The 14,737-nt window shown below is 35.2% G+C and overlaps 1 protein-coding gene across 7 annotated transcripts in view; it reads left to right on the top strand.

The window, feature by feature from the left end:
• The window catches only part of KDM6A (lysine demethylase 6A), a 180,072-nt gene that overhangs the window by 103,574 nt on the left and 61,761 nt on the right, over positions 1 to 14,737 (top strand). For all 7 annotated transcript variants that reach the window (XM_054566524.1, XM_054566523.1, XM_054566526.1 and 4 more), the window contains exon 8: positions 3,195 to 3,229. In XM_054566524.1, the coding sequence (XP_054422499.1) occupies positions 3,195 to 3,229 (35 nt within the window). The remainder of the gene's footprint in view (positions 1 to 3,194; positions 3,230 to 14,737) is intronic.

The raw sequence follows: 14,737 nt of genomic DNA, 5'->3' as shown, positions 1-14,737 counted from the left end.
AAATTTATGATCAAAGGATTCTAGGTTTCAGAATATCAATATTTTGCTATGGGTGACATCATTTTTTAATCATATAGAAAGGTGTTAAATGAAAAATCAGTGTTAAAAATACCTAAGAATGATTAAATCATCATCTAAACCAGACCAATTATCTCGTACTTCTCCAGGGACAATTTCTTGAGAAAACATCAAAGATTTCCATTTTCTTTAAATTGAACTCAGGATTTTGTACTAACGAGTGCATTTGCAGAAACAATGATGGGAAGGTAAAAAGTGCAGCAATTTTTCAGTTTCTAAGATGAGGTTAGATTAGAAAAAGAACTCATAGAAATATTAATTTATAAATTTATATATTCAGATTAGAAATCATCTGATTTGTGGGAATAAGAAAACAGCTGGTTTTCTTTCCTTATTTTTTTTTATGTGTGTGTAGTTCCTTAAAGCCAAGTGTCATAACTACTTGTTATTTTAAACAACTTCTGAGGAATGTTTCATAAATGTGAAACTAAATATATCAGTAAAAATTCTCATTTTATTCTGTTCTGTTGAGGTTAAATCTCACTTGTAGATCACTATTCCTGATTGGAAAATGCCTATGTAGAGTGACTGCCACAGGGCAGAAAACTTTGCTGTCAAATTTGAAGAGGACAGTTCAAACTAACATGAATGCATCGTTGAGTTTACTCTGCCTCCCTGCCTGTTGGTCATTGAAAAGGGAAATAGGAGGGAGGGTGACTAAAGTCCTATTTTGCCTGGGCCTGGGGATTTCCCCCCGGTTCAGGACTTTGTGTGTTAAAAGGTTAGTCACTCTAATGGAAGGGCATGTGCTTTATTTAGAGACATTAGGCCATTATAGTTAAGTTGATTTGGTTAGTTTATTTTAGACATGATTACTTGATAACTGTGATAGTGGCTGATGTTTTATAGAGCAATACGGACTACCTACCTTGAGCCAGACATTATTACTGTTTCAACACCAGCCTCTTATTTTTGTAACACTTAACTTCTCTTTGAAATTTTTACGTCATCACCTGTTGTGAATGCCACAGACCTTGACTATTCTTTGAAATCTTTGTTATCTTGTGATAGTGCAAAGATCAGAAGGTAATAGAAAGTAAAGTGAGCTTTTAAAAAAGTTTATATGAGTGATTTGTATTTTATGGCACAATTCATTTGTGTTGCTTGTAGAACTGTTTAAGAGGGATTAATTACAGTTAGTATTTTGAAAAGTAGAATTGTGATGATGTGAGGCTTTTCCTTATATAATTCTCCCTTGGGATAAAATCATTTCTTTGAGATTTTTAAAAATTCTTTTTATTCTAAAATAATGTGTTAATTTCTGAATAAAGCTTAATCTTGGAACCTTTTATGGCAATATTTGTTAAAAATTCCTATCGCTAATTGAGACTTGCCAAGTGGAGCTTTTTCATAGGTGTATGATTATGTTCCACTTTGAAGAAGACTTTTAAGAATTTAAATATATGGTGGATTCACACTACAAAAGATGACACTGGATTTAGTAACTCATGGGATAGGGAAGCACTTGATGTAAAGCCTAGGAGTGAGTCTGGTAGAAGTTTGGGATGATAGTAGGGTGCCCTCTGGCTACTGATCTTTTCTTTCTTGTTACCTTTATTAGAGGAGAAAGAAGATTTTGGGAAGTGGGCATATATATTTTATCTTTTCATCATTCCCTTAACCTGTAACCTAGTCTCCGTCCATTGCTGTAGTGAGGTGAGATGTGGGCTGGAACACAAGGAGAGCTGTGCTCGAAAAGGCGAGTGTGGAATAAGAAAAGCCTTCAGCAGGTGTAGGTGAAGGGAGTGTTTACATATGTAGAACTTTTATTATTATTTTTATTTTTCTTATTACGTGCTTTTCATAAAACTGTTTTCATTTTCTAAAAATATTTTTATTTTGCCTCCTTCTGATTAGTTAATGTGTGATATTTGATGATTTTTTTTATGGAGTTATGTAGTACCTTACTTTTGATCCAAAAGTGATATTGTTAAAGTTCATTATATATTTTGTTTGTTTTGATCTTCACGGTTTTTTTTTTTTTAGATCAGCTGTTTCCAGGTGGTAGGTGGTCTAGGAAATAGGTATAGAATCCCTTGCAGAACTGAATAAAGGGGCAGCTTTCCAGGCTTTGCTCCAGGCTCACTGAATCATAACCTTGGGGATATCTACTTTTCACAAGCCATCCAGGTGAATTTTAAAGTTGTAGGAATCAGTTCATGGTGCACTCTCCAGTAAGAAACTGATGATAGCTGTGGACCTTGCTTGTAAAGATCCACATAGATATTCTGCATGTAAGTTTGAAAGACTCCCAGCCTCTTTGAAATCCAGCTATGAAATTCAGGTAGATAGAACATTGTCATTAAAGAATGAAAATCAGTATTTTGAGTAGCTAGAATTTAGTTTTGATTCCTGGTTCATTGTCACTTTCATTGAATCATTCATACTCTGATGATGCAGTATCAGGAAGGGCTGAAAATAAACGCTGGTGTGTTTTGATTTGCTTTTCAAGACATACTTGTTAATCTTGGGACTGTTAATTATTTTTGCCTTCCAAGTGGTTTGACTCTTTAAAAAAGTACTTAAAAAATAATGCTGAAGGACTGAAAGATAAATGCAACAACTAGTTACTACCAGTGTCATCCTGGTCTATAACTTCTTTATAAATTTTGCTGATATGAAATACGGTATAAGAAAAGTATTAGATTACAGGCTTTTCTTATTTTAATATGTTTTTTACAAATAGTGATTTTATATTTTTCACCTAGAACTCAGTTTTTAAATACCATGTTTTGAAACATAGATTAAAAAGTTTTCTCTATGTGCTTAATGTGGCTATTTTAAACTTGTAAGAAGTATACTCACTAATACAAAATAATATTGAATATAAACTGTAACTGAAAAAAATTTTAAAAAGTATACTCACTTGTTACAGATTATAATAATACTTTAATAACTACATTGACAAAATTTGATAACAACCAATAATGAATGTATATAGTTTCTTATCATATTTGTGTGTATTTGTTCATATATTCTATTAAAAAGAAAAATTGTTCCATTATTACTTAAATATGTATAGTATAGACTGTGCTTGTTTTACATTTTATATTCTTGCTTAATTTACCCCACACACCTGTGTATTGATTGATTTCTATTTTCCATCATCTTTGCAGTTCAATTTCACATTGCCCACTTATATGAAACCCAGGTAAGTGTTTAACTTGCCTTATTTAAAACAAAAGTGATCGCCCATATAATTTTAAGTGATATCATAATTTAATGGAGTTCTGGATATTACCTCTTACATTTTAAACTCACCAAACGTGGTCAAGATTTTGCTTAGTGGAGCAGTTATTACAGACGACTTGCTCTGTACAAAGAAATTACATTTAATATGATTTGCCTCTAAATTTAAATGTCTGCTGGCTTAAACGGCTATAATTAAGAAGATTTTTCTTATTGTTATGAAATGCCTAGTTTTATTTTCCAAATGTTTTATAGATGGTTGCTATAATGCATTGATTTAGTTTCACTTTTTCTTAAGATTGAACTATCCCTTCTATGTGTCACCATTTGAAAGGCATATTAGTCACCTTTTTGATGTCATTATCAGTACTTTTAATGGTATTACATTTAAAATACCTTTTCAGTTTAATTGTATGGCATTGTTTTTATGTATGACAGATTTTGCTTAGTTGTACAATGAAAGGTATACAGACGACATATACTCTAGGCAGTGGTATGGAAAATCAGGCATATAAAGTGGTGTGAGACTAAGTATTAGGTAATCATAGTTTAATCATAATGTATATTTTATAACAGCTTTTCAGAGAAAAAATACTTTTATATTTGTATATAATTTGTAAGGTCTGTTTTGCTTCAGAGACACCATGAGGTGCTTTAAAAAACTAATACCAGAATCCTGGACACCCCCCTCTCCCCCTATCACCACACGCTTGCGCTCGCGCACGCTCCCTCCCTCTCTCTCTCTCTCTCTCTCTCTCTCTCTCTCTCTCTCTCTCTCTCTCTGAATCAGAATTGATGCACACTCAGGTTTGGATACCCTACTACTCTTATCTATCTTAAGAAGATGCATGTGAAAATTACACACAGGTTGTGGATCAAAGTATTTGCCCTCACAATGCTAACCCCAGCCTCCTGCCAGCTGCTGATTTTTGCCAAATCAGCAAAGACCACAGGGTCAAAGCAGATACAGAACTCATCTTCCTCTCCAAAGTTATTCCCCTTGAGTCTTAGCACCTTCTGTTCTCATTACCCCAAGGGCTCTCTGCTGCCTTCAAAAGGATGAATTTTGATTTTTTTCCTGAGCTTTTTTAGTTTTAGATTACTGGTCTGTCACTAGTTGAAGCAGAAGTTTTCTCACTTTTATTTTTAATGAGTGTCGTTCCTGGAATTCTATTTTATTTGACCACTTTGAAATTTACATTCCATTGTCTTTGGTTTTCATTGTTTCTGATGAGAAGTTGTCTGTCAGTGGTAATGTTTAGTATTGTGAAGGTCATGTGGGGACAGGGCCCCCCCATCAATTATTTCATTTGATAAATTTTAGTGCCTATTAAGATTAAACAAAAACAGAACAAAATTTATTCTGAGCAGAGTATATAATTATTAGATGACAGAAAGATGACACTCCAAGCATATCAAAGGATTGAAAAATCTCTACTTGGTGCTTATAACAAGGATGTTCATTTTCAGGTAAAAATGAAGAGAAGCAAAGGCCTATCTATGTACTTCTAGAGAGTTCCTGTTATAGTTCAGCTGATTCATACCAACAGACATTATTTATGAATGTGGAGTTTTACAGTGCAAATTTAAGTAAAGTCATACATAGTGGCTACTGCTAGGTAACCATATAGTTGAAGGGAAGTCTTTTTATATAGGAATAAGTCTCCTTGCTATTCAATGTATTCTAGAAAACAGAATAAATTATTTGACAAACCCCTAGGCCCTAGTCCCACTTTGGCTTCAGAGTATGAAACAATAAGACAATAATTAAAATGGAAAAGTGATGGAATACTTTTTAAACTAGAGTTGTTAAGGAAGGCCTCTTTGGGCAGGAACTGTGTGGTTTGAGTCCTGAATGGAGAGGAGCCAGTGATATAATCAGCTGCAGGGGGAAGGGGTGTGTGTGTGTGTGTGTGTGTGTACACGTATGTGCGCGCGCGCGCTGCCTTATTCTATAAAGAGATGTTAGCAAGTATATAACAGCTTTGTGGTATTGAGCTTACAATACAACGGTGGGCAAAAGTAGTTTTACAGTTGCATTGTGGCATTCTTTGAAGTTAATAAAGCTATTGTAATAATCATAAACTGCATGTCTTTTTTCATATGAACAACTGTGAACCTACTTTTGTCCACCCCTGTTTTGGAAACGACAAAAAGGAGGCCTTTTGTAGAGATGTAGATGTAGGGCTTAAAATTTTTTTGTTAAATTGAATCATGTATTTAAGTTTGGGTTATTTTATTTTTCAGCTTTATTGAGGTATAATTGACAAATAGATATTTAAAGTGTACAACATGGTGGTTTGATACACATACACACACACACACGCACGCACGCACAGTGAAAGAATTCCCTCCCCCTCATTGATATTATGAACATATTCATCACCTCACATCTAACCTCCTGCTCTTTTTGGATGAGAACATTTATGTTCTGTTCTCAGCAAATTTCCGTTATACAGTGCAGTGTTATCAGCTATAGTCATTATATTAAACTTCAGACCCTCATACCTTATTCATCTTACAACTCGAAAGATTGTACCCTTTTATCAATGCTTTGTTGCCCCAATCCTTACCTCTTGGCAGCTACTTTTCTGCTCTTTGTATGTTTACCCACCACCACCTGCCCCCTTTAAGGACTGCACATATAAGTGATACCATGCAGTCATTTGTCTTTCTCTATCTGACGTATTTCACTTAGCATAATGCCCTCCAGTTTCATCTATGTTGTCGCAAATGACAGAATTTCCTTCTTTCTTAAATTTGAGGTACTTTTCCATTGTATATATCACATGTCTCGATCTATCTTTTCACAGGCATCTAGGTTGTTTCCACACATTGGGTATTGTGAATAATGCTGCAGTGAACATGGGAGCATAGATATCTCTTTAGATAATAGTTCTGTTTCTGTTTTGTTTCCTTTGGAGATACACCCAGAAGTAGGATTGCTGGATTATATGGTACTTCTATTTAGGTTGGGCAGTTTTAATGGGATATTCTCTCATCCTCATCCATTTTTAGTAGGTTTAGAAAATTAGATTCTTAAAGGCTTTTATGTACATCATTATGTACCATCTCTAAATAAAGATACTTTTGTTTTTCTGTATAATGTCATATCTCTAAGTAAATACATTATGAAATATTGTTGGACATTTAATCAATTATTTAATTTACCTTTCCCATATTATTAGCTGAGATATCCAGAACATTCTTTTTTTTTCCTTGATTTTTTAAAAAATATTTTGTTTATTTAATTTTAGAGAGAGGGGAAGGAAGAAAGAAAGAAAGGGAGAGAAACATGCAAGAACTACAAATACATTGCTTGGGTGCTTCTCACATGTCCCCAACTGGGGACCTGGCTTGCAACCCAGGCATGTGCCATGACTGGGAATTGAACCAGTGACCTTTTGATTCCCAGGCCAGCGCTCAGTCCACTGAGCCACACCAGCCAGGGCTTTTTCTTGATTTTAATAAAATCTCTTGAACAGTTCACCATCTAAGTTCTTACTAGCCTTTAAGAATTAAAAATACAGGATTACTCCCTTTTAATTTTGTTCTTAAACCATTACTTATTTTTTACTTAAAATAATTTTTTTTTCAATTGCAGTTAAGATACAATATTATATTGTTTCAGGTGTACAGCTCAGCGATTACACATTATATAACTTATTAAGTGATCACCCTGTTAAATCTAATATTCATCTGACACCATAAATAGTTATTACAATATTGTTGACTATATTTCATATGTTGTACTTTACATCCTTGTGACTATTCTGTACCTACCAATTTGTACTTCTTAGTCCTTTCACTTTTTTCAGCCATCCCTCAACCCTCCTGCCATCTGGCGACTGTCAAAATGTTCTCTGTATCTGAGTCTGTTTCTGTTTTGCTAGTATGTTTATTTTGTTTATTTAGATTCAGCTGTTCATAGATATGTATTTATTGCTGTTTTATTATTCAGTTTTTGAATTTCTTTTTTTTTTTTCCCTTAAAGAAGGCCTTTTATCATTTCATGTAATACTGGTTTGGTGGCGATGAACTCCTGTAGTGTTTCTTGTCTGGGAAGTTCTTTATCTGTCCTTCGATCATAACTGATAGCTTTGCTGAGTAGAGTAATCTCAGTTGTAGGTTCTTGCTTTTCATCACTTTGAATATTTCTTACCAGTTCCTTCTGGATTGAAAAGTTTCTGTTAAGAAATCAGTTGACAGTCTTATGAGACCTCCATGTAGATAACCAACTGCTTTTCTCTTGCTGCTTTTAAGATTCTTGCTTTGTCTTTAACCTTTTGCATTTTAATTTTATGTGTCTTGGTGTGTGCTTCTTCTGGTTGATCTTGTTTGGGACTCTGCACTTCTTAGATTTGTATGTCTGTTTCCTCCACCAGGTTAGGGAATTTTCTGTTACTATTTTTTCACATAGGTTTTCAACTTCTCTCTCTCTCTCTCTCTCTCTCTCTCCCCCTCCCCCCTCCGTCCCCCCCCCGTGCACCCCCCCATGCGAATGCTGGTGTACTTGAGGTTGTCTAAGAGGCTTTTTATACTGTCCTCATTTTTTTAAATTCTTTTTCTTTTTGTTGTTCTGATTAGGTGTTTTCTGCTTTCTTGTCTTCCAAATCTCTGATTTAATCCTCTGCTTTATCTACTCCACTGTTGATTCTGTAATGTAACTGAAATTCTTATTTCAGTTAATGTATTCTTCATTTCTGAGTGGTTCTTTTTTATATTTTCTAGTTTTGTTTTCTATCTCTCCTGAATTTTTCACCAATTTGATTTACTCTTCCCCTAAGTTCATTGAGCATCCTTATAACTAGTGTTTTGAACTCCGCATCTATGTAGATTGCTTGTCTCCATTTTGTTTAGTTCTTTTTCTGGATTTTTGTTCTGTTCTTTTTTGTTTGGGCCATGTTTCTTTGTCTCCTCATTTTGGCAGCCTCCATGTGTTTGTTCTATGTATTAGGTAGAGCTGCTATATATCCTGGGCTTGGTAGAGTGGCCTAGTGTAGTAGGTGACTTGTAGGGTCCAGTGGAACAGCCTCTCTTTCACCAGAGCTGGACACTCCAGGTTCACCACCACCAACCCCACCCCCTCTCCCCCGCCGCCGCACCTGGTCCGTGTGGGCTGTGTATACACTTCTGTTGTATTTGGGCCTTGATTTCTGTTGGCACATCAGTTGGAGGGATTTATCTCCAAGCTCATTATCTGCAAAGACTGACTGCAACCATTGTGGAGGATCCGCTGTGCAGAGGCCCACCCTACAGGGCAGACTTCAGCAGGGTTCTGGTCCCTGCTCAGTCTGACCCTTGAGTGTGTTCCTTGTGAGGGAGGTTGGGTGGTGCTTCAATGCAGTCTGAAGCTACCCACTGGATGTGCTGGCTCTGAATTCCTCTTCAACATTGATGTAGGAAAAGCCTTTCTAACTATCGCTCAAAATTCAGAGGCAATAAAAAGAATGATCCATGAGTTTGAAAAATATAAAAATAATTTCTGCATGGCAAAAATATACCATAAATTCAGAGGACACCTATGAAATTGGGATAAAATGTTTGCAACATACTCTTATACCACAAAGAATTAATATCCCTAATGTAGAACAAACTCTTAAAATTTAAGGGAGAAGGGGACAAAAACCCAATAGAAAAATGGAGAAGAAAGACATGAATGATACTTGATAAATAAAAAAGATAGAAAAATGGCTCTTACGCAAATGGAAAGTGTTCAAACTCAGAGTTAGAGAAATGCAAAGGAAAGCAACACTGAAGATGTTTTTTCACCTATCACACTGCTAAAAATTTAAGTCGCTATGGAGGGGTAATACACTCTCATACATTGTGATAATGCAAACTGGTACAATCTGTCTAAGACAGAATTTGGCAATAATGTAACAAAACTATGTGCACTTCACTTACCTGTTGATTCAGCAATTACATATCTAGAAATATACCTTGAAAATATACCTCCAGAAATATGAGAATATGTAGGCACAAAGCTATCAATTTGAGCATTGTTTGTAATTGCAAAATAGTGGAAACAATCTAAATTCTTACATACAATGAATGGTTATATAAGCTGTGATGCATTCAGGCGTTGGAGTGCCTTGCAGCTGTAGAAAAGAATTAAGGGTGTATGTGTATACATAAATACATCAGTGTTTCGTAGCTCTGTTTGCTGGGAGGTCCTAGAAGCAGTGACCCACCTCAGCAGCATTGAACATACTAGCACCCAGATCTTTGTTTCTAAATACCATTCCTCAAAAAAAGGAACCAGAAATTCTTGGGGAGAAGTGGTGGGATACTACAAGATGAGCTCTGGATCGTTTTCTGGTGCCAAAAAGTAAGGTAGTGCTCAAAAAATGATGGGGGCATTTGGAAAAGGATACAGGAGCCAACTTGAGGGCATGGGGTTTCTAATCACCAAATCTGATGCAAGTTTAGAAGGAAATAATTATAATAATGGAACATAAAGTACAGAATAAAACATTATACTGACATAAAAGAATAATTGAATAAATAAATGGGGGAAAGGAGATCTTCTTACTGTAGAATTTCAGTTAATGTACAGGATTGTGATGAATATTTCCCTACAAGGTACTTACTAATTTCAAAGAGACATTCTTCAAAATCACTGGCCAGTACTTTTATAAGTAACATGGTAATGCAAGTCAGACTGAAGATCTGTCCCAGGTTGGAGGAGAGTAAGGAGACATGCTACATGAACACAGTGTGGAATCTTGGATTAGATACTAGTTCAGAGAAAAGACATTTATTAGTGGGACAAATGGTGAAACGGATAAATTAAGCAAGATTAGTTAATAGTATTTTATTGGTGTTAATCGTCAGTCTTCTCTTCATGTATTTTAAAACTCTGTTATTATGTCATCCTGATGTATTAGTTCTTTGTCATTAAATATTCCTCTTTATCTCTGGTAATACTCTGCCTTGAAGCCTGCTTAATCTTCATCTGAATCTAGTCACTTCAGCTTTCTAATGCTTTCTCATTGCATGGTATCTTTTTCCATCCTTTTATTTCAACTTGCTTGTGTCTTTAGATGTAAAGTGCATCTCTTACAATATTGTTGGCTCTCACATTTGTAAATCTATTCTGGCAATCTGTTTTTCATTGTTGTTTGGAATGTTAGTGCATTTATAATTAATTTGATTACTTGTATGGTCATAAAAAGTTAGCTGTCATTCCTGTATCCTTGTATTTTGTTGTTTTTCTCTGATTGCTTTTAAGGCTCTTCTCTTTACATTTGGTTTTTAAAAATTTGGCTATGATGTGCCCAGGGATTGGTTTTTCCTTTATAATCATACAGTGGGATCTTGGTTCTCAAACTTAATTTGTTCTGGAAAACTGTTGTTGGAGAAACTATTTGTTCAAAAACCAAATCTCCTTTGTTGCCCATTTGTTAAAAAACTGAATCTTCTTCGTTGCCTGAAAGGCGCATGACTGATCATGCAGGTATCAGCGTGGAAGGGTTGTCCGGTTGAGAATCGAGACCCAAAGTTTTGTTAGACAACTGAGATTTTTTTTTCCACGAACAATTTGATCAAAAACCAAGATGTTCAAGGACCGAGCTTTGACTGTACTTCTCATAGTTGGGGGGGGGGTGTGTTTATTTTTTTGTATTTTGGATGTGACATTTGATGTCTTTCATTAGCTCTAGAACATTCTTAGCCATTATATTGACAATATTTATTTTGCCCCATTTCCCTCATCTTTTTGGACTCCAAGTGCATGTGTGGTAGAATATCTATTATCGTCTCATACATCCTCAGTGGATTTTTTTTTTGAGGGGTGGACTGTTTTTTGCTTCATCCTGGATTCTGGTTTTTGTTTTTTTTAAATCTCCGATCTCCAAGTTTCCAGTGATTTGTTTTTAATTTCAGATGATTATTTTTCAGTTCTAGAATTTCCTTTTGTTTTTCTTCCAATTTCCCTTTCTGTGCTCTAATTTCCTATCCATTCACTTGTTATAATTGTTTTTTTCTCCCCTGTGAACATTGTTAAAATAGCTACTTTAAAATCATTTGCAAATTTTAACATCTGAGTCATTTCAGGTTGTTTTTTTGTTAATTTTCTATTCCTTTCAACATGGGTAAAATTTCCCCCATCCCACCCGCCAAACTGTGGTCATTTTATCCTAGATATCATGAATAATACATTATAGAGATGACCATTATATTTTTCTGAAGATTGATATTTTTATTAGCCAGTTAACTTTGCTTAAGTCATACTCTACACTTTGTCACCACTGTGGTAGACAGTGGCCAAAATCTTTCTTTAGTTCTTTTTAGTTTTTTTATTTCATTTTTCACTTACAGTTTATATTCAGTATTATTTTCATGTTTACAGCATAGTCGTTAGGCAGTCATATACTTTCCAAAGTGTTCCCCTCGATACTTTCCAGTACCCACCTGGCAACATAAATAGTTATTACGGTATTATTGACTTATTCCCTACGCTATACTTTAAATCCCTGTGACAATTTTTTAATGACCAATTTGTAGTTGTTTAACCCTTTACCTTTTTCACCCAGTCCCTCCAACCCCCTCCACTCTGGCAACCATCAATCTATTCTTTCTATCTATGAGTGTTTTGGTTTTGTTTATTTAATTTGTTCTTTAGATTCCACATATACGTGAATCATATGGTAATTGTCTCTTCTCTGAATGACTGACTTCACTTAGCATAATACTCTCTAGGTCCGTCCATGCTTTGTAAATGGTAAGCTTTCATGCTTTTTTCTGGCCAACTGGTATTCCATTGTATACGTGTACCACTGTTTTTTTATCCACTCATCTATTGATGGCTACTTGGGTTGCTTCTATACCTTGTCTATTGTAAATAATGCTGCAATGAACATAGGGATGTATATATTTTTTCGAATTAGTGTTTTGGGTTCCTTTGGATATATACCCAGGAGTGGAATCGATGAGTCATAAGGCAGTTCCATTTTTAATTTTTTGAGGACCCTCCATGTTGTTTTCCATAGTGGCTACACCAATCTGCATTCCTACCAACAATGCAAGAGGGTTCTCTTTTCTCTATATCCTTGAAAATACTCATTGTTAATGATAGTCATCCTGACAGGTGTGAGGTGATATCTCATTGTGGTTTAAATATGCATTTCTTTGATGATTAGTGACATTGAGCATCTTGTCATATGTCTATTGGTTATATGTTCTCTGTAATTTTTTTTAGGCTACCGAACATCTGTGATATTCATACATAGTTCAGTGGTCAACCAGAGATTTGGGTAGATTTGGATAACTGTAGAATTTGGTGTTCACTCTCTCTTACTCTCTCCTTCCTGGGATTTCTCACTGCTCATCTAGCTCTAGTGATAGCTTCAAAATCTGTCCTCTGGTTCTTTAAGCTAGTAAGATTGCTGATTTCTACTTGAGTTCTAGCCAGCTAGGCACCAGTTGGGGTTTATCCTAGGTGAACATCCTAGAAAATGGAGGTTATTCATCCAGTGCCATGCCTTTCTTCGAACTGTCTAGGTTTATCTTGGTTTTGTTTTCTTCCCAGTGTTTTCAGATACTTGACTTTTATATATTATTCAGAATTTTAAGCTGTCTGTGGAATGCTAATTCAACATTAACAGAGGCAAAATTTGATTAAACACCTTTAAAAATAAAGTTGCTTTTTATACATAATTTATAATTGCTACTTAATATTCTACTGTAAGTATCCATCATATTTTTTCCATTCCCCTAGTGTGACATAGACCAGGTTGCCCAACTCCCTGATATTATAAAGAGTGCTATTTAGAAGATAATTTATGGCAAGGTTTCTTTGGCATATATATATCACAAGAATGAGATTGTTAGATTGTAGCATATTTGCAGACATAATTTCATGAGTAAATCCTCTTCCAGCAGGGCATTAGTATTTTTGCAGTAGTAGTAGTTGTTTTTACATCCCCACAGTACTTGAAATTACCAAACTTTCTTATGTTTGTCTGTTTGATGGGTAGAAGGTGGTATCTCATTTAAACTTGCATTTTCTGCCCTGACTCGTGTGGCTCAGTGGATTGAGCGTCAGCCTGCAAACTGAAAGGTCACTGGTTTGATTCTGGGTCAGGGCAAATCCCTGGCTTGCAGGCCTTTTCCCCAGTTGGGGGCATGGCAGAGAGGTAGCAGATAGATGTTCCTCTCATACATCAATGTTTCCCTCCCTCCCTTTCCCTCTCTAAAAATAAATTAATTAATTAAATCTCAAAAAAATAAACTTGCATTTTCTGATTTTTTAGAGATGTACACTTCTTCCTATGTTTACCTGTTATGTCGTCTTAGTGCATTGCCTATTTTTCTGTTTATGTATTTCAAGTCAGAACTGTAGTCTTCCTTATGATTTGTGCTGTTTTGGCCATGTTGAGTAAGTTCTTTCTCATTTCAAGGAAATACTCTCCTACATTTTCTTCTCTTAGCTTTATACTTTCACCTATCATATTTAGATCCATAATGCAGTTGCTAGCTATTTGTGTCTGGTATAAGGTAGAAATCCAGGTTCATGTTTCCCAATATTTAACCAGTTTTTCAAGTATTCTTTTTTCTTACTAATTTTTAGAAGTCTGTTGTAGTATTTTTTGAGGTAATTCCACACAGTAGTCTTCCAAAATATAAATCTGATCGTGTTGCTTAAATTCATTTCAGTGGTATTCCATGGTCTTGAGATACAGTCCATAGTCTTTTTTTTAATTTTAAGATTTTATTTATTAATTTAGAGAGGGAGGGGGGGAAGGGGAGAGAGAGAAACAAACATTGATTGAGTGCCTCTCACACGCCCCTAGTTGGGGACCTGGCCCAGGACCCAGGCATGTGCCCTGACTGGGAACTGAACCCGAGACCTTTTGGTTTGCAGGATGACACCCAACGAGCTAACTGTGAGCTACACCAGTGAGGGTAACAGTCTCTTGTCTTTAATATCGTCTAGGAAGGTCTCTGTGAAGTTGTCTCTGCTTGACTTTGCATTTGCTGCCCAACCTCCTAGTTCTCTAAACTTAACAAATACATGTTCTTTCTTCCTCTAGGAAATAACCATACTGTTATTGTACATAATACAGTATGTACAATATGTTTTACTTGCTTTCCTCTTTGTATTCTTCACTGTGGTCCCAGCAATTCCTCCTGTGTACTAGGTGTTTAGTAAATATTTATCATTTGAAGGAATTTAGTTGAATAACTTGGTCCTTATCCTTCATTAACTAATTGACTCTTTCAGATCTGATTAATGTTTAGGGCAAACTAATTTAGCTGATGAATAAAAGTTTATTTAGTAACTACTGTTAATCTCAATAGACATTTCTTCAAATCTTCCTCATGTTGACATAATGTATTTATGTAGCTCCTTACTTGTTTTGTAGCTTTTTACTTATTTCATTTGATTTTTAGAACAATTTTAGATAGAAAGATCTGACATTATTACCTCTGTTGTAGGGATGTTGAATTATAGTTTAGTGATTTA

Source organism: Pteronotus mesoamericanus, unplaced genomic scaffold (assembly GCF_021234165.1).
Source record: "Pteronotus mesoamericanus isolate MK-2021 breed Mesoamerican mustached bat unplaced genomic scaffold, CSHL_Meso_final contig_173, whole genome shotgun sequence".
Lineage (NCBI taxonomy): Eukaryota > Metazoa > Chordata > Mammalia > Chiroptera > Mormoopidae > Pteronotus > Pteronotus mesoamericanus.
Note: the sequence above shows the minus strand (reverse complement) of the source record. Positions and strands in the feature narration are given on the sequence as shown.